At 38.6% G+C, this 21,017-nt stretch overlaps 2 protein-coding genes across 5 annotated transcripts in view; one reads left to right on the top strand and one right to left on the bottom strand.

Moving 5' to 3' along the window:
• LOC126376238 (GPI transamidase component PIG-S) overlaps positions 1–21,017 on the bottom strand; it is a 73,947-nt gene that overhangs the window by 16,395 nt on the left and 36,535 nt on the right. Inside the window, exon 1 of one of the 3 annotated variants that reach the window (XM_050023512.1) lies at positions 9,741–9,862. The exons of 1 other annotated variant lie outside the window; for it this stretch is intronic. Coding sequence is in view for 1 of the 2 variants with exons in the window: in XM_050023511.1 (XP_049879468.1) it covers positions 8,241–8,250 (10 nt within the window). In the remaining variant the exon portion in view is untranslated. Of the gene's footprint in view, positions 1–8,240; positions 8,325–9,740; positions 9,863–21,017 lie in introns of those variants that run through there. One more of the 3 variants, XM_050023511.1, reaches the window with a different exon arrangement.
• Positions 8,359–21,017, top strand: part of LOC126376216 (protein I'm not dead yet) — a 65,058-nt gene continuing 52,399 nt past the window's right edge. For both annotated transcript variants that reach the window (XM_050023476.1, XM_050023475.1), the window contains exon 1: positions 8,359–8,518. The gene's annotated coding sequence lies outside the window, so the exon portion shown is untranslated. The remainder of the gene's footprint in view (positions 8,519–21,017) is intronic.

Below are 21,017 nucleotides of genomic sequence, written 5' to 3'. Positions count from 1 at the left end.
ACTATGATATGTTTGATGACGTCAGCTAGTTAATTTGCCTAGAAGTCACCATTATAAGGTGTTTGTAAACATGGAAAAACTACTATGGCTTATTGAATACCTAATAAGGACTGGTAGGTATAATATTATAATACTATTAAAAAGTAATGGTGCTGAATACACCATCTATGTTTGAGTTATAGTGAGACCAGAGTTTATCACAATCACATGAAATTGTACAGTTATGATAGGAAAATTCTGCTATTTTTATTGAAGTTTTTATCAATTCTAAATACAACGCAACATAATTAATAATACATACATAGCACATAATATAAGCGCGTGAGTACCCCAATTGGTCATAGTCACATGTACATCCATCGCAAGATGAACTAAGTATCCACACCTTAACGAGCTTTCTGTTAGACCAATGGTGGTGAGTCGTATCGTCGTCTACGAGGGTGCCTCGTATAAGGGTGCCTTCCACCAGAGATGTGCTATGCAGCTGTGCTGCGAAGATGCTAAAATGCGAAAATGCCCTTTCCACCAATACTAAGCTATGTAGCTGTGCGAGGAAGATGCGCTGCGAAGATGCGCCTCCGCAAAGTATACTGTAGGTACTCGGCTCGGAACATAGCTAAAGTACGCATCCACAGCACGCATCCTTCCATATAAAAAAAAAACATATCTTAGTTGAACCCGTTTCTACCGGTGCTATGCTATGTGCACCAATGAATATGATTGGTGGATATCAAACGCATCCGTAGTATCGTAGCATAGCACATCTCTGGTGGAAAGGCACCCTAATGGTCGAGCCAGTTGTGTTAGTGAAAGTCCGGTACCGGAGTTCGATCTACCGGGTGAGAGCCTTCAGCGCTCCCCATTTGTCCGGCCAAGTAGTTAATGCCATCTGCGGCAAATCAAAAAAAAAAAAAAGGAGTTCGATCCGGCGCTCCCTGTTTGAGAAGCATGTGTCTGTGTGCACAGGACCACAGTGACTGTAGCATTTAATAAAAACCTTGGCGGTTTTTTTTTGACGTGACTTATTGTAGATTGCCGCAGATGGCATTAACTACTTGGCCGGACAAATGGGGAGCGCTGAAGGCTCTCACTCGGTACAACGTTTAAGACAACAGGCCTGAGGGTGCCCAGTTGAGCGCGAACCTCGACTCAGGGCGTTGTCTGAGAGGAAAAATATTTGAAAGAATTAATCGACCCTAGTGGGTCGATGGCGATAAGCGCTAATTGGAAAATCGTCGACCACGCCGGCGGGGTCATCGGGGTCCTAAAGTGTTTGGTGTCGCGAGCTGATTGCCTGCCTCTATGGCTAGGGTATAACATTGGCGGCCTATATACGTTCCACACTGGCCACAGACCTCTCAATCAACCAGAGGGGGAATAAATAATAATTAATAAATCGTCATTCTCTCAGATCAGGTGGGCCGAGTCAAAGGCCATCTGAAAACAATTTGTATACAATCTTTACTTGGATGCTACAGTAATAAATGATATTTTTATTTATTGAAATTCAAGATCTCTTGCTGAACCCGGACCTCCAGATCGTGACCCGTTATAGAATAAAGAAAAAAACGCAAAGAACGGACACTCTCCGCCCCGCACTAGTACGTATCGGTGCCGAGTTAGATTTACCTCACCCCCTCTGGGTCTCACTTTAGTCTAAATGGCCGTACGTCGTTAAGGAGTAAGGGAGCGCGCCCAGTCTGTCCGTCTCGCTCGCACTTGCGCGTGACACGGTAAAAACGAGATTTTTTTATGAAGTGTCTGAGCTGTACCCATACGTGATAAGTGTTTTTTTTTTAATTACATGTACATGTACCTTATCTGTCACTGCACTGGATTAGATGGTGTTAAGCCGCAGCCGTGTCATTGCTGCTGATTCAAGACCTCTGTCTCGCACGTTAAGATACCGGACAAATATTTACATTCTACTTTCATCTTGAACTTTGTATTATGGTGTCATTTAATTATTTAATTGCGAAGTGTCTGCCTTATGGCAGACAAATGTAATCTCACAATTAATGTATAATGTAATCTGTAGGCAAATAAATGTAATCTCATTTTTAATTTCGGGCAAAGCCATTTGCGGAAAACCTACAATAAGCCACGTATTAAAAAATACCTAATTTGTTGACGTACTAAATCTGAAACCTTAAATAAGTACCTAAAAGTCAACGTACACCAAAGCGATTTGAAGTCGGGAGGGACTATCCAGGTTGTTAGTGACATCGTAACGAATACTAAGAGGGATGATTCAGACCATGCTTCTGAGTTAATATCAAGTGGATTTTTCCGTCGCAAAATTCATGATTTTTTTAATATTTTTTTCAATTCTATACTTTTGCGTTGGACAATTCCACTTGATATTAACTCAGACACCCCCCCCACATGTGCTATCGACTTGACCTGGTATCGACTGTGTTTGCCTTGGGGTATAAAATAATACCACATATAATATAGAACAAATGAAAAAGTTACATGAATGAAATCAATAAGCAGATGGAATTCCATAGTCTATGCTCATAGCATGGTCTCTCTTTGTGGGAAATAGGCGTGACTTTATGTGTATAGTATAGAACCCAACCCCCCCCCGCGCGCCCCGCACCAATTCATATCGGGCACCGACCTCATCCCCTCCGGGTCTTACTTTAGTCCTAAATGGCCGTAAGCCGCTAAAGAGTAGGGGAGAGCGCGCGGGCGCAGCCACAGCTTTATGGCCTTTTTAAATTCTTTACGTAGAAGAAAACCTCATTAACCCTGGTGTCAGAATAAGTAAATAGCCGGGACCAATGACAAGAAAGACCATCTAACAGAAGCCGAAGAGTCAATTTCAGTGGTATGCATCTTGAACAATCTCATTCATTATATCTTGGACATTGAACCGCGGTAATAAAGGCTATTTGTGTGATGAATACCGTGTCTTATAGGTATTGAGGTCGCCTACAAACACCACAAGATCAGTATTGTATTAAGTATCATTCCTTAGGCCTAGAATTTGTATAATGATCAGTGGAATTAATTATGATGATAGATGCGCGGTTAGTTATAGAGCCGGTAGCGCAGTTGGTGGAACGCTTGCCTCTCACTTTGAGCTCGCAGGTTCGAATCCAGTCCAGGCCTATAGCAATGATTGTCGAATTTGTTTTCGAATTCATGTTTGGATCATAAATGATTATCACGTGCTCAGCGGTGAAGGAAAACATCGCGAGGAAACCCACATTCCCGAGAAATGCGTCTCGGAGGTATGTGACCTAACCTGTACTGGGCTGGTGGTCCCTTCGCGGGTTGGAAGGTCAGACAGGCAGTCGTTTCTATAAAAACCGGACCTGTCAAATCTTCAGGTTAGTTAAGCGGACCCTGTGAAAAACGGGATAATGCTAGGGATATGACATTATGATGGTAATAGGTCACTTAACCTTAATTATTTGCATTTTTCAGTCAAACTTTCAGGTTAGGTAGGGGACCTTATGAACCTTACCTTATGATGATGGATGATGATAACGTATGATGCACCATCAAGTAGGTACACAAGCAGTATATCGTGTTAATGACCCAATCAGCAGGGTCGCTCTAACTGCCAGAGGTCGGGGTTCAAATAATTTGCACCTACTTGATACTTGAGACTTCAATAGTCTGATACAAGATCTCATTGTGTCGTCTTACATACATAAATCAGCTCGTGTGCGTGATTACTGTTGGCGTTCACTACTTGGCCGGACGATAGAGGTCAGAGGGTTCTCACCAGATGAAAAAACATCATGCGACGCAGACGAAGTCGAGGGAAAGGGTGGTAGTTTTTTTATTATAAGGTTAGTGCATGTGGCTGCTTTCACACTAGCGATTTTTCTGTACACGCAGTTGGCTCGAGCATTATAGACGTCCCACTAGGGTCGATAAATTATTTCAAATATTTTTCCTCTCAGACGACGCCCTGAGCCTAGGTTCGCGCCAAACTGGACACGCTCAGGCCTGTTGTCTTAAACGTTGTACCAGGTGAGAGCCTTCAGCGCTCCCCATTTGTCCGGCCAAGTAGTTAATGCCATCTGCGGCAAATCTACAATAAGTCACGTCACAAAAAAAGCGTAATAGACGGCGATAAGGCTTACCATCTATCACGTTGGTCTAACAGAAAGCTCGGTGAGGTGTGGGTACTTAGTTCACCTTGCACCTCTGACTACCCCACTTCTTCTATCGTGTGGATTGTGAGGTGGATTACCAAACCCATCCACACTGGTGTCAGGGTTACTATTGAGCCGCCAAAAGGTGCTGACATGGCTCACGTAACGACTACTTACTTACATCAGTAGTAACCAGGACCAACAGCTTAACGTGCCTTCCGAAGCACGGATCGGCTTACTTTCGGACAATCAGGTGATCAGCCTGTAATGTTCTAACTAGGGATCACAAAGTGATTTTTGTGATATGTCCCCACCGGGATTAGAATCCAGGACCCCCGAATCGCGAGCCCAATGCTCATATCACTGGACCACGGAGGCCCCATTTGGGATATAGTTGTAAGCTTCTGTTATGTTCTGCGATATCGGCGTGGCGAGGGGAACATGCCTCGATTATAATTATCGCTCCGCTGAAAACACGCCGAGAAAACACGCTAGTGTGAAAGGAGCCTTATGCTATTTTTGACATTTTGTTTATTTCTCTTTCGCTTATCGTAGCACGTTCTGTCGGTCTGACCAAAATCGTGATATTGTTTATATCGAACCAAACTTTATAATAAGTATTTATATTGATATAATTAATTTGGAGTCAAATTGTAGGTTATCTTGGCAATCTAGGGTGGTGTGACTTTCCATATCAGGGACGGCTGACTTCTTGACACATTACACCTCATAAAACGTGACATGACAAACTTACGAAAATACATTACCAACATAAAGATCACCCATTTCGCGTTGCTCTAGAGCAATAAGGTTGCCCAAATTGTACTGTATTCATGTGTTATGTCTGATTGTTGAAATTTAGTTCTCTGCAATAAAGTATATTTGATTTGATTTGATTTGAGAATGCAGTGTCCATGGCTATAACATGGGTACGTCTATCTTTATCTTTTATATCTTTTGGACATGTAGATAAAAAAAAATGGTGCTAGTGCAAATGGTAGAGTTGGAAGAGGAAGGTCTAGGCGTACATATCTACCGCGATGAGATCCAGGATGTTTCAAAGGCCAGTAAGACATGCGCACCGAGATAAAATTTTGTCCCGGTCATTTTATCGATTCTGACGATATAATAATGTCGTTTTGTAGATTGGTGTATGTGAACTCAAAAAGTCATTTCGTTCTGTCAAAATACGAACAAAATCAGGTGTCACGCATGTTAGTGAAAAAGCAAACTTATCGCCGCGATTTCAACAAAATTTATTGAATCGATTGATAATTTTCGATCGAGAATCGAGCTGCTGGTCAAAAGTATTCGGGTGAGAGCCTTCAGTGCTCCCCATTTGTCCGGCCAAGTAGTTAATGCCATCTGCGGCAAATCTACAAAACGTCACGTCAAAAAAAAGGTCAAGAGTACTTTAAACGGCGAGCATGCATATGAAGACCTTCATGAGAGTGGAAGAATATCTCATTTATAGGAGGTGGCATATCAGGTCTCCGTCTATCTCAACGGGAAATATGCGAGATCTTATGTACATTTTCCCTTCGGATGTGATTCTGTGATTCTGTGACGTATTAATAGAAAAAAGAAAGTTGATGATTCCACCTACCTGTAGGCTCTGCACGGTAACCGCGCCGCACGCGGCGCGAATTATATCAAGGCCTTCGACCAATAGCCGTTTGACGTCCACCTATGTAGACAGCATTCGTATCGTTTATTGGTCGAAGCGCTCAATATAAGTCGCGCCGCACGCGGCGCGATTGTCATGCAGACCCGGTTGATCATTATTTGTACAGTATGATCGCTGACAGTACCTAACAGTGTGTTTAAAAAACGCCACATCGAAGCAATTAATCTAAAAAGCAATATTTCAATTTGACATTTGCGCATACGAATTAAAGTAAGTGCGCAATGCAAACAAATGTCAAATGCCAATATTGCTTTTTAGTTTTAAACCCCCCCCCACCCCGGTAACACTTGATTAGTTGCTAAATGGAATCGATTACGAGATGGCCGCTTACGCCGACAATATGGATGTATTCTGATACCTGTACTGTGACCACACCGCTTTATTTTAGCAAATATTTCAATGCCACTGTGGTCCTGTGGCTCACCGGCTTGCTTCTCAAACGGGAAGCGCCGGTTCGAACCCCGGTGCTGGACTTGCACCAATGAGTTATTAATTTATCTTAAGTGCAGTTTTCACTAACACAGTTGGCTCGACCATTATAGACGGAGATACGACTCACCACCTATCGCGTTGGTCTAACGGAAAGCTCGTTAGTTCATCTTGCGATGGATGTTACTTATGACTACCCCAATTGGGATAAAATCATCAACTTATGTTATTTAGTCCCAAAATGTTGGAGACTTGTGGATACACTACAGAGCTCCCATTTCAGAACATCACCCTGACATAATGGTCATGTGATGTGACCACACGTTGAACGCTCTGTCTATAATAGGCACATCCGCAATGCCTAGGTTTTAAGCACAGTCTATACAAAAAACTAAGAACCTAATGGGTCTAAATCTTCGTTAAATACCAAAAGTAATTGCCAAGTTTGTCTTCGAACTGTTACCACTATCCTGTTAGTTTTTATTTTTGACTTGACTTATTGCAGATTTGCCACAGATAGTATTAACTACTTGGCCGGACAAATGGGGAGCGCTGAAAGCTCTCACCCGGTACAACGTTTAAGACAACAGGCCTAAGGGTGCCCAGTTGGGCGCGAACCTCGGGTCAGGGCGTCGTCTGAGAGGAAAAATATTTGAACGACTTCCCTCAATCAGCGCTTAGCGATAAGCGCTGATTGAGGGAAGTCGTCGACCACGCCGGCAGGGAACTAACTACCCTGTTAGTGAATATGGGCGTATGTATGTTTTTTTTTTTTAATTTTATTATCTTGCAATATTTGAGGGCCAATTACTTCCGCCCGCCAGACGGATTCGCCGACTTCAGGCCGCCAGTTGTGCCTTTCTTTATCGGTTGTCCTAATTTCTGTATCTTATGTCCATTGTGATTAATAAAGTATTTTATCTATCTATTTACTTCGTTTTTTGCCCCTATTAAGAGTACTTTTTAGGATGTTTCTAAAAACCTGTTAAATAGAGCAGTTTTTAAAAATACTTTCAAGAGTCCATGACTACCTCACATGATTATCATTCTTAGGCGAAGGTTTTTCAACTGTAACAATTTTAGTTAATTTCTCATTTTGATTTCCAATTACTTTTTTATAACTGTTTTTATTTTTTCAGCTAGTCTGATTCCTTACGAATAGGTATGAAGTAAAATAAAAGAATTATTAAGAAAGATATAGCGACAAAGTAGTGATTTCTGAATTAAGGTAGAAAATCTTGAAAAACGTGCAAAATGGATCAAATCTCCTAAACCGTAAATAATCTCTCAACACCCACATGAGGATGTTTCTGGTAGCCAATGAGCCCCTTTCTCCAATTTTTCATTTTAAACGAGAACCTTGTGGGCCACCCTGTATATAGCTGGTGCATAATACTGTACTCATTATAATTGATTGTTATTATTTTTATACGCATGTATGTTAGGAGGAAAAGCTTAATCGCAAAACTAATTAATAAGATCGCGTTTATTATATTAAATAAGTTTCCTGTAAACTTGAAATAATATTATTTAAAATAGAGAGACGAATTTATTTTTTCTTCCAATATTCTTAGTAAATCAATACATGTTTCAAGACCTTAATATTTATGTACTTTGTGTAGAATAAAGGTTTTGATAAAGAATTAAATGCATATTTTAGTTCGACTACTAACCCAAACTAATACTTCAACAACACTAGCTAATAATACAATCAATTCACTGTATAGTTAAATATTAAATATTAGCAACATTCTGCACTAAGTTGCCAATATAAAACCCGTGCGAATTAACTAGACACTTAAATAACAGAGTTACCTTACCAGCGAAGTGCCTAATTGATTTGCCAGAGTTATTTATAAGCATAAACATACTACCTACAACCCATAATACATACTAAACGAAGAAACCGGCTCGAACTTAGCAGTCTACGGGTCAGACAGTTAGGCGCTTTATTATCAAAGCTCGCGCACACGTGAACAGCACGATTAAAAAAGCGAATCAACACTAACCTGCCAGCATCACGCGGTATTATCACTATTAAAAAATAAATAAAAAAAGTAATAAGGGCGAAGACGAGTCGTCCCGACAGCCAGTCACGCACTAGCGGGGTTGTGCACGGTCGCCATTGTGATTTCAGTCCGCACCCGTGAACCGAGGCGGACGCACGCGCGCCGTCTCCCCTTCCCGCCATAACACTCGAGTGAAACGGAAAGTTTGTGGTGTGTTATTTTGGTCGACGTTGGTGACTTCTTGAATATCGAGATACAAAGGATTTCTAAACAAATCGGTGAGTTTGTAATTTATTTATTTCTTATAATAACTTTGCATTTTTATAATAGGTTATAAAAACGCGCGCGTTTTATATTCGACGCAAATGGTTTGATATCTGAAATAAAATAAAAATTAACCACTATCGTATGTATTTGAATTTCAACTATTTTATAAATACATAATTCTTTTTTCGTAAAATACAAAACCAAGCCAAATAAAATTGTTAATAGCGCTGAAAATAGTGCGAAGAATTATTTCTATTCAAATTAATACTAGTCGGTGCTAGAATAGTAGTTGGCTAGTTGACGTAATGCTAACATACAAAGCAAATAAGAAAAAAAAAACTAGAACAAGCAGGTTTACAAGACTACACGAGGATACAAAAATGCAAAATAGGCAGTTTACAATAACAATAAATACATTGTAAATAAATATATCGCATAGGAATTGCTTGCTACTAAAATATTGTTACATCAATACCTACAATACTTTAACAAAATAATTTAAAAACCTCCCAAGTATTTCTTAAGATGTGACGAATTTATTAAATGAAATTGTTAACGAATTTCTAAAGAACTTAAAAGATAAAGTCGTAGATAGAGATAGATCCCCATAGCCTTTTAAAGAATGTAGACGTTCAATATAATTAGTACAAGGTACAAAATTACTTCGTAAACAACATAAATTTTAAAAACCATCGATAATTACATCGTAAATCAAGCATTTGGACCAAGTACCGGTTGTTCATTTAGCAAAGAGGTACAAAATAAAAGATGACAACATTAACACAAAACGTTAGCGAAATAATAACGCGCGCAACCAGGAAGTGAATCCAAAGATAGACGGACATATCATTACCATGACACTACTTGGCATTGAGGATATACTACAACTTATTTAAGTTGATATTAATGAAAATGACATAAATGTAATAAACAAAAATATTTATTTCTTAAGGATTATGGGAAGTCCATCCTCGTCCTCAAACACCAACACGAAAGAAGAACTAGCTGATACTGCTGGATAAATTTCCGATAGACAGGCACTTACCAGAAAGTTGTGACATAGACCGGCAAATGGTGGTAGTGGGTTTGAAAGATGGATAGGTTTTGGTTACATGTGAATGAGAAAACAAAGGGCACGAAACTCTAAATACTCACGAGATTAAAATAACCATAACAGATTTTAAAAAGATTGTTTAAGCATAACAATGGTATTCTGTAACTGGAACAACTTACATGAATTGTTATCGCACAAGACCATGAAACACAAAGAGAGTCAACAAATTTCGTAGTCGCTATTCAACTCAAAACACCACAATTTTGTTCCTAAGGCAGTAAGTAACATGCGCTGTAAAACGTGATAACTGAACAAGTGACAAATTCTTATGGTATTACAACTATCATGGTAGGGGTAATGAATGATAATAATGTTATAAGTAATTTCTTTACTGCAATAAGTCTGCGTTTTACCTATCCTCAAATCAGCTGCATAAAAGCTTAAGATATAAATAAAAAGGTACTTGTAATTTGTTATCTTCAGCCCCGCAAAAAAATAATCAAATGAATTAGTACAATTTAATAAGTGCTATTAATAATTTGATTTTTCTTGACTCATCTAGGTCTTGAAGACCTTAGAGTTAGTTGGACACGTGTGCGTGGGTATCACTTTCGGTTAAGCCGGCGCCATTCATCAACAAAAACTCGTCGAATATAAAGAGGAAAATCAAATATTTTAATTTCCCACAGAACAAAGTTCAGTACTTCAAACAAATAAATCCCAAATTCGTTGGATACGCAGCTAATGTAAGCATTGTCGTCACACTTTACATACAATTGAGTCGCCAGTACAACTTAAGTGATGACTTTGATTTTTGACTAACCTACGTCAGTATAAGCATTTCGTAAACAGTGAATTTTCAAGTAGATGAACTATTTAAAGAATTAGGAAGTGTTACTGTTTTAGATGACAATGATCAGCCGGTACTCAATATTTATATCGAAAGATAGACGGACAGGTAAATCTAAAGATAGATGTTACGAAAGAAGAAAGTAACGATGGGTCTTCCTTTCACAGTAGAATCTAGCATTCGTCTACTCATCTGAAATGTCCTCTAAAATCTGAAAGAAATTTCATTTTTTTTTAATTGCAAGGATAAATCAACATAATGATATGCAGCCTGCGGACGGAAACTAGGAAGGAAGTATATCTACCTATAATCTATCATAACAAACAACATAAAAAATATTTGTATACCTATTTGTAGGTGGAACGTAGAGAACTAACTATAACTTAAACCTGTAACACCAATTTTATGTACCTATGTTCAATGCAAATAAAGAATCTGAATCTGAAAAATGCGCGTACAAAGGCAGGTGCTAATGTTTGCTCATTATCATACTGGAATATTGTTTTTTTAATAACATCGAACAAGTACCTTATTAACAGAGTTTATTGATCATAAAAAAGCTAGTGACTATTTTACGACAAGAACAAAAACTTCTGTATAAAATTATGATTAGCGTGTAGTGTGTCAAACTATACCTTTAGCAGGACATACCTAAACATTTAATTGAAAACGCTTCGCACGGTAAATAAAATATAGCTAGGTTGGCTGTTTCGTCATATTCACGAGGAATATTAATATAAAAAATGAATTTGCATTTTATTAATGTTCCGTGGATGAAGTAATGAAAAACGTCTGTAATAGCAGGTGTAGATCGTATAATATGATCTAATAGTATATACGCGAAAGCATAGTTTAGAAAGTATAGTTTAATGGTAGAGCCATTAATTATTTGAAGATGAAGAGTTAATGTCGTGAAAGAGAGGAAGCCTATACCCAGCAGTGAGTGGATACAGGCTGAGTAGACAGATATAAGGGTTAATTTGGCTGGCTAGAAGGGTTACTGGTCAATATTAGGACTAAGTTTCAAAAACATATGCCAAATGTTATGAATGCTGCGAAAACCCGATCGCCGCAACAATTCTTGGCAATGGCCAATCCCATGAATTACATTATTACTAATATACTGATTGGCAGAGATATAAAAGGTTGAGTGTAGTAATAGGTAATGACGTTAAAAACAGTAAGATTAAAACAAGACACTGTATCTCTTCACGTGACATAAAAAAGAGCACTTAGTTAGAACCATTAAATATCTTATCGGCCTAGACTTGTGTCCGTAATATGGCACTAGAAAACCAATTATAATGAGTAAGGTTAAGCTATAAACCAGTAATATAATGCGGTGCACTAAAGGTTTCCAACGTCAGTGTTGCAAATGAGGTCAGATAACGTTTTATTTTCATCGATCAGCTTGTCAAAGGCCTTAGCCTGTACTTAGGAGTACCACAAGGGATATTTTGCTAGCAACGGACAATTTGGTACCTATGTTATTTATTATGTATACATTATCTTTCTACTTCCTAGCTTGCCCAGTATTAGGACATTATAGGCTAGAAACAATTTCCTGGCTCATATTAATTCTTTTGGGATCAGCCCTCCTAAATATGCAGGTCCTGAGTCGTCATTGATTGCAATCAATGAATTTAAATTCTCATCTATTCAATGAATCTGCATTTAATTGCTTGCGGCCAAACGTAGTATTTGAAACACGTAACGGTTTTATTAATTAACAAATCCGATCATCATTAAAGAATGTCATTAAGAACTATTACAAAGTCATAAAGATAACAGTGATTGTACTAGTGTTATTTCGGCCTTTAGTTAACTATGTCAAAAGGGCGACAAAAGTTCCTCGTAATACGAGTGATTAGTATATTTAAAGTGGGATTTGAATTAGAGGTACTGCACTTCTTCTTCTCGGGTGTGACTGGCCGCATCAACCTTGGTGTCAGGGTTATTAAGGCGCTAAGGGCCCCTGAAAAGACTCACATAACTAATCCATACATAAGTACTAATAGTATTCGGGACCAACTTCTTATTTATTTATTGATTTACACACAACAGGTAACAATCATGAAATGAGAAAATAATAGTTACAAATGTGGGTAATAATTCCATAATTAGATTGAAACCCAAAAACGTGTATACACGGCATGATTAGTAAATTTTGTAACGTTAGATTAGTTGCAGTTAAATGTTAAAAAGTGGTTAATTACTACGTAGCAACAAAATAAGAAAAAAGAAAACATTACGTCACGGAAGGTAAGCGTGGTTAAACTCCTTTGATAGACACATTGTATTGATGGCTGAGGATTTCTAGATAGATATGTTTGTAGGGTCCGACATATCTGTTGAAGACATCTCATTTTGCGTGGGATTTGGACAACCCGGCACATTCAGACAAGGGGATTGAAGTATGAGGTGTTGTTTTTGTAGATATGGAGTTAAGTGTTTTTATGTTTTAGGTACTGTACTGAGATTTCAATAAAGTTACAACAATAGTTCACAAGCTAAAAGTACGCACTTCTTAAACGGCAGATCGTTAGTTTTTGTAACAACTTCAACAAAGTTGCAAAACTTTTACCTAATGAAAGTAGAAAAAACTTTCTTCGACGAAACAGTAAACGCAACAACATTTCAGCACTGAAGTAACGCGAAAACCAAATCAATAACAGAACTAGGGCAAACTATATGGGACAAACAGGAAAGAAACTCGAGTGTAAGGAAGGAGATAACGATTGAAATGTGGGAAGGAACGGCCAAGATTACGTCTTCAGGACTACTGGCGCCGCTTAAACAAAGAAGTGAGTCATACCGCTATTTCTTCTGAATAATGCGACAGATTCAGGATAAAGGGTTGCAAATTCAAAATTTTACATTTCAAGCGACCTGTTTAAGCGAATTTTAATGTCTTGCAGCTTGCGAGGAAAATTAGGCCGCGTTGCTTATTTTTGACGCTGTTGCCCAGAATTTTCGACGTGAATAAAACATGAAGAATTCAAAATAGTTAAGCTGCTTGGATAACATTTTTAATTAGTAGATAACGTCTGACTTATCTATTATGATGTCTATCAAGTCGAGAAATATAAGTAGCAGGTACATAATACAGCAGGGATACTGTATACAAAAATCTCGATCTTACCGTCTGGCGCCTGCGTGCGAACGAGACAGTCAGTGTGCACGCTGACTCCTTAAAGGCTTCGAGAAGTAAGCGTGTCCCGTGAGCAAAATCAAGCACTCTCGAAGTCCGTATTGGTGCGGAACGGAGTGTCCCTTCTATACGTAGTATTTTTGTTTATTCTGTGGTAGGAGCTCTAATCCTTAGTCACTTACCTCTAGTGATGGGCAGGGAAAGAAAAAAATATCGACAAAAATATGGGAAAATAAAATAAACACCCGCAAAACACCGAATTTTCCGGGTAATCACCCAAAACTGCTTACCTCAAAAGTAAGCTTCTTATTTTCGTAGGGCAATTAACATAAGAAGGGCTTACATCATAATTTCTTAAGACCCAAAGTTACGACGTAATAAGACTTGTGAAGACTAAAACCCATTACGGCATTATCGAAGCAGAAAAAGTGTAAGCAAATTACTATACGCAACGAAATGACGTTTGGGAAACCTGAATAAACATTAATAAGAAGAGAACAATTAATATGTGTTTAGCCTTTTAAACTGATCATATCGTACAATTACCAAAGGCACTTCAAACAGAAAACATATGCTCACTAACATAGCCGAATAATCTAGAGGTATTATCGATTATTTACCCCTAAATAACCTAGATATCGATATGCTTATCGATATTAGAAATTCTACAACTATTTATTTTATGTTTTAATTATACGATTTCAATCGATTATCTCATAATTGTTAGCTATAATCATTTATATCGATATTTAGGGGCTTACGAGGGCTGATTGATAAGTATCCGAAATGAAAATGATAACTGCTAATATTATACACAAAAATGATTTATTTTTCAACATAGCTTCCTTCTACCTCTACAAACTTATTCCAGCGCTTCTCTAAAGCTTTTATACCATTTTGGTAGAAGATCCTGTGCAACCCCTCAAAATAGCCGTCTACGGTGGCAATGACTTCTTTATTTGAAGAAAATCTTTGGCCACCTAGCCACTTTTTTAAATTTGGGAACAGATGGAAGTCGCACGGAGCCAGGTCTAGCGAGTAAGGTGGATACGGCAGCAATTCATAGCTTAATGTTTCGATTTTAGCGTTTGCTACAGCGCAAGTGTGAACAAGTGCGTTGTCTTGGTGGAGCAGTATTTTTTTCTTCGCTAAATGAGGTCGCTTCCTTTGAATTTCTTCATTCAATCTTTGCAGCAAGTTTTTGTAGTATTGTCCATTAATTGTCCTACCCTTTTCAAGATAATCCACGTGAATCACACCTCGCACATCCCAAAAGACAATAGCCATCACCTTTCAAGCCGATAATGTTGATTTTGCCTTCTTAGGCGCATGTTCACCGCTCTTAGTCCACTGTTTAGACTGTTCTTTTGTTTCAGGCGTATAATGATGAATCCATGTTTCATCAACGGTTACATATCGCCGCAAAAATTCAACAGGATCATGTTTATACAGCTCTAGACACTTTAAGGAATCATCCACTCTCCGCTGTCTTTGGTCTGCAGTCAGCAAACGCGGCACCCATCGCGCGCAAAGCTTTGTCATATCCAAATGTTCATGTAAAATATTAAAAACTCGTTCCGATAATATCCCTACCATTATGGCTATCTCTCGTAATTTCAATCGTCGATCGTTTAGAACATTTTTTTAAATTTTTCGTATCATACTTCATTTGTGACCTCATTTGGACGTCCGGCTCTATCACATTAGGACGTCTTCACAGCTCTTTCTGCCCCGTTTAAAATCGGTTACCCAGGTGTGAACTGTACTCATCGCAGGAGAAGACTCACCTAATACGGCATCCAGCTTGGCTTTAATCTGACTTGCTATTTTTCCCTTCAAAACGTAGAACTTAATAACGGCCCGAACTTCAGTTTTTTCCATTTTTCAAACGTAATTAGCAAATAAAAATCAATCATCGCATAAAAGTAGACTTTTTGGCGCCAATGAAATAAAATTTTGCATGTAAGCTTACTAAAGATTTAAAAATAGAACGGTATATATTTTATTCCATTTTAGTTTTAAAGTTTTTCATTTCGGATACTTATCAATCAGCCCTCGTAGGTAATATTCGATTATTAATCGATATACAGTCGATTATCGGGCAACACTAGTGCTCACTCGTAGTATAATAATATATATGATCCAAACATGAATTCTAACTCATATAGTCGAATTCAGAAGTTTAGAACCTTAAAATCAATGTTTTTCTTTTTTGATTTATATTTAATTTTAAATCGCTCTTCTGTTGAATTTAATAAGAATAAACAATTATCTTTCTCTCATAATAAAGGGCTTATTGTGTCATCATTTGTTATTATTTCAATGATTTGTGTTACAACGATTATAATAAGGTCTATTGTATAGTATTTGTATAACAGTGTGTATAAAATTGATTTTGCGCTGCGCATTATGCGCAAGCTCACGGTATAACTCAACATTACTCTGGTTAAGTGTGATTGAAGAATTAAATGGAACTCGTTATGTTCGTTTGTTGTTGTCTTGACGGAGATTTAATAGCATAATATTTTTCGATTATTTAAGGGTTACACTTGGGAGTTTAAAAGAAAAGAAAAAAATGAAAATATTTTATGTTAGGATGCATTTATTTGTGGTCAATTGGTTGACAGCCTCCGTGGTCTAGTGGTTAGAGGGTTAGGCTCACGATCTGGAGGTCCGGGTTCGATTCCCGATGGGGACATTGTCGAAATCACTTTGTGAGACTGTCCTTTGTTTGGTAAGGACTTTTCAGGCTTGAATCACCTGATTGTCCGAAAAAGTAAGATGATTCCGTGCTTTGGAGGGCACGTTAAGCCGTTGGTCCCGGCTATTAGCCGTAAAAACACCTCCACCAACCCGCATTGGAGCAGCGTGGTGGAGTATGCTCCATACCCCCTCCGGTTGATTGAGGGGAGGCCTGTGCCCAGCAGTAGGACGTATATAGACAGTTTATGTTTATGTTTATATTATTTAGGTATAATAATAATAGTAATATATATGTCATTATATTGTATATATAAAAGAACAAATCGATTAACAAATTGGGCGTCTTAATCGATTATTTTTAAAATATTACGATTCCATGCGGGGGAGAACATTGGAAGCATTCGTCTGTAACGTAATGTCCAGTTCAGATTCGATTTTTAAATTATAAAAAAACTAATTCGATTTCGAAAGCTCAAAATCTGACCTAACCTGTGGGCTAGGTTAATATCCCTTCGCGGGTTGGAATGTGACAGGCAGTCGCTTCCGTAAAAACCGGACCTGTCAAATCTTCAGATTAGGTAAGCGGACCCTGTGAAAACGGGATAACGCTAAGGAGATGATGTTAAATTTTCCTTTTATCAATGACCATTAGGGCTAACACGCGCAACGTGATAAACGGTCATTTTATCGATTCTGACGACATAAACATGTCATTTAGTCGATTGGTGCTAATATGTGAACACAAATAACTCTTGTTTGATGATTTTTTTACCTTAATGTTACCTATTTGACATACAATTTTCTAATGTTTATATTGAAAAGACATTTCATTACAATATATTTGTTAATTTTCTATTTTGATTATATTGAATGCTATTGTAATTTATTTAATAATTTTATTTGTAATTTAATAATCTGTTATGTTTTAAATTCGTATACCGAAAGGTGCGACATAGTGCGACATATATTATATTGTAACAACTCTTTTACCTATGTTGACGAATAAATGAATTTGAATTTGTCGTTCTGTCAAAATCACGTGGCACGCATGTTAGGGAAAAAACAAATTTATCGATTTCGACAAAATTTGTTGAATCGGTAGATAATTTTATCACGTTGGGCATGTTAGCCCTGCATAACGAAAATATCCCCATACGTCAAAGTTAACACGTCATACGTGTTTTTATCGAACGTGGGAAGACTTCCGAGTGACAGCCCTACCGTATGCATATGCAACGGAGGTGTGTCTGTCACGAAAGGTCAATGAGAATCGTTGCTCCCGATCCATAGAATGCGATGTGTCAATTGCGATGAATACATAACATAGCATCACGCCTCCTTCTTCTTACCGTGTGGGTTGTGAGGTGGATTACCAACCTCATCGACCCTGGTGTCAGGGTTATTATCGAGCCGCCAAAAGCCCCGGACATGCCTCGAGTAACGACTACATACATCAGTAAGTAGTAACCGGGACCAACGGCTTAACGTGCCTTCCGAAGTACGGATCATCTTACTGTCGGACAATCAGGTGATCAGCTTGTAATGTTCTAACCAAACTTTTTTGTGATCAGTATATCCCCATCGAGATTTGAACCCGGGGCCTCCGGATCGTGAGTCCAACGCTCAACCACTGGATCACAGAGGCCGTTATCACGCTTCCTAAGGGGTAGGCAGAGTAATTACTGCACGCCTTTGCCTCCTAAGGGGTAGGAATTCGAAAAACAAATTTGACAATCATTGGTTAAGGCCTGTGCTGGATTGACCTGCGACCTCAAAATGAGAGGCCAGCATTCTACCAACTGGGCTACCACGGCTCGTTATAGGTATTGTTCGATATTTCTTATGTTTTTGATAAGTAATGTATGTACTTCTCGCGTCCATCAGTATTTTAAACAGAATTATTATTTTGTGTATGACACGAAATTGGCTTTGAATCGTCGAGCTTAAAATAGATTGGATGAAACAGGGTTCCTTTGTTTGAAGCACTTGATTTAACCTCTTTATTCTCTTATTCTTTGTTATAGAGATGGCTATTTGTTTTTTTTAGGTTTTTGTCTGTTAATTCATCAAACCGCATTGGAGCAACTTAGTAGAGTATGTTCAGTCATGAGCAATATAATGTACCCACTTTAGGACTCTGTCGCACTAACATATTTGACATTTAGTGAGACTTACAGTTCAATTTGTCAAAAAGTAAATGTGACACGGTACCAAAGTGTATACAAATTAATGCTCGTGACCGTTCCATACCCCTTTCCGTTGATTGAGGGGAGTCCTATACCCAGCATTGCGACGTTCACATGCTATTTATCTTATTTCTGCGAATTATTATTATTACAAAAGAATATTTTAAATCCTTATCGGATGAACGAAAGATCACTGAGGTTAAAGCGAAATGGAAGATCAAAGCAGGGTTTGAAGGCGGTTAATGTACAGATAGGAAACAGAAATCGGTAACTTAATTTCATACCGGTAGCGTAACTGTATGCCCCGGTTTAAAGGGGAGGTCTTTACCTAGCTGTGGACCCCGGACACTTTATACGAAACACCTCGTTTTACACAGACACTACACATAGACGTTATCGTACACGCGCATCTGTGTGTGTGACGTCTGATGCCTATACGATTGCAGACTAAAGTCAGACCGAGGGGGGTGAGGTAAACCTAGCTCAGCCGCTGGTGGGGAGCGAGGAGTTGCCGTTTTATACGTGGCTATTCCTTATTCTATGGCTGTCGGACACTACAACGTAGAAAAAACATGTTTTTATTCAAAGTTATGGAAAAACATTTGCGCAATAGTGGAATTTATGTCCGTTTATACTTTATTGATGTAATTTTCGGAAGGCACGTTAAGCCGTTGGTCCCGGCTGCATTGGCAGTCGTTAATAACCATCAATCCGCACTGGGCCCGCGTGATGGTTTAAGGCCCGATCTCCCTATCCATCCATAGGGAAGGCCCGTGCCCCAGCAGTGGGGACGTTAATGGGCTGATGATGATGATGATGTAATTTTCGTAGTAATATTGCATAATATTAATGTTAAAAGTCATGTTTGATAATATAAACTGCATTTCTCTAATTTCAATTAATCTGCCAACATTTTAAGCTTATCTGAATAACGCGTATAATTTTAATACATACAGAATAATGAATGAAATGTTATGATTATGAGGAATGATTATAATATCTAGTGGAATGGGTTGTCATAAAATAAAGAATAAAGTTACGTATAGAATGGACGCTCTCCGCCCCGCACTTGCCGAGCTGCATTTACCTCACCCGCCACTTTTGATACATAGTCCTAAGATGGATGATAAACCGTATGATGATAGGTGATCAGCCTATCCCTCTTACACATGATCCATCATGTTCGACAGGACGCTGTCCCTTTGTAGCCTTTTACGACAAGCACGAGAAAATAGGTAGCTGAACGCATTCTATGTTATTTCTTTACTCCCAGTCCAGCAGAGGAGTTCAAAAACTCTAACATCTGTAACAATACTTGGCACTTGATATCTAGTACGAGTTAATAACGCAATTACGTCTCGCTAACTGCTTATCAGAATTCACTTGTAACACTCCAATGCATTGGTTATTGATTTCCCCACGTGTTCAAAGTGTTCAATGCAAATGGGTTCTACTGTGATTACTCCACCTATAATCCATTTCGGGAATACTACTACTATCCTGTCGGTTGTGAGGTTATTACCAACCTCATCAACCCTGGTATCTAGGTTATTATTGAGCCGCCAAAATCCCCTGATATGGCTCGTGTAACGACTACGAACCGAACCAAACGGCTTAACGCTGCGCTGTCGTCGGTTTTGGGAATAACATTACAACACGCCTATATCTCTGAACGGGTAGGCAGAGGCGTATAGTATTACATGGTATTACACGCACACCACCTACACACCCACATAGAGTTTCAACACCCACCATGTTCTTCCACCATGTTTCGCCAGCTATGTGTTACGCAATTTCGTTTCAATAACGTTCCAGCATGTGTTAGTGCGTATGACACCTATCACAAAACGAATTTCTTGGTATGTCTGAAAACGGCCTCTGTGTTCCAGTGGTTAAGCGTTAGACTCACTCCGGAAGTCCTAGGTTCGAATCCCGGGGGGGACAACACAAAAAAAGCACCCGATTGTCCGATATAAGATGATGCCCGCTGCGGCGGACACGTTAATCTGTCGGTCCCGGCTATCTACCATAAGCAGTCGTTATTTTATGAGCCATGGCACGGACCTTGGCTGCAGCTCACCCGGACTGGTTGATGTGATCGGTCCTTGATCCCACAACTCAAATGAGAGAAGTATAATTGCTGTCTCTTTCGTACAACGCTGTGTGGTCCTCTATTATTTCTCTTCTATCACGGCAGAGCGCTAAAATTACAATGACCACAAATAAAACTACCTTCGACTTCCAGAAATACTACCTCACATCTGCGTGCGAATTTTAAAAATAAAATAAATTCGCAAGGTCAGATTTGATGCGCAAGTAATAGGTATTTTATTCTGATCTAGACGCAGAGAAGTTTTCCATGTCATATAATATACAGTGTGTTAGTGACATCGTAACGAAAACTTTGAGGGATGATTCAGACCTTGATTCTGAGTTAATGTCAAGTGGAATTTTTCGTCGCAAAAGTATAGAATTGAAAATATTTAAAATCAAACTAAAAATAATAACGAATTTTTTTCAAAAATTCCACTTGATATTAACTCAGAATCATAGTCTCAATCAGAAA

The sequence above is a fragment of the Pectinophora gossypiella genome, chromosome 20, assembly GCF_024362695.1.
Source record: "Pectinophora gossypiella chromosome 20, ilPecGoss1.1, whole genome shotgun sequence".
NCBI classification, from domain to species: Eukaryota; Metazoa; Arthropoda; class Insecta; order Lepidoptera; family Gelechiidae; genus Pectinophora; species Pectinophora gossypiella.
Note: the sequence above shows the minus strand (reverse complement) of the source record. Positions and strands in the feature narration are given on the sequence as shown.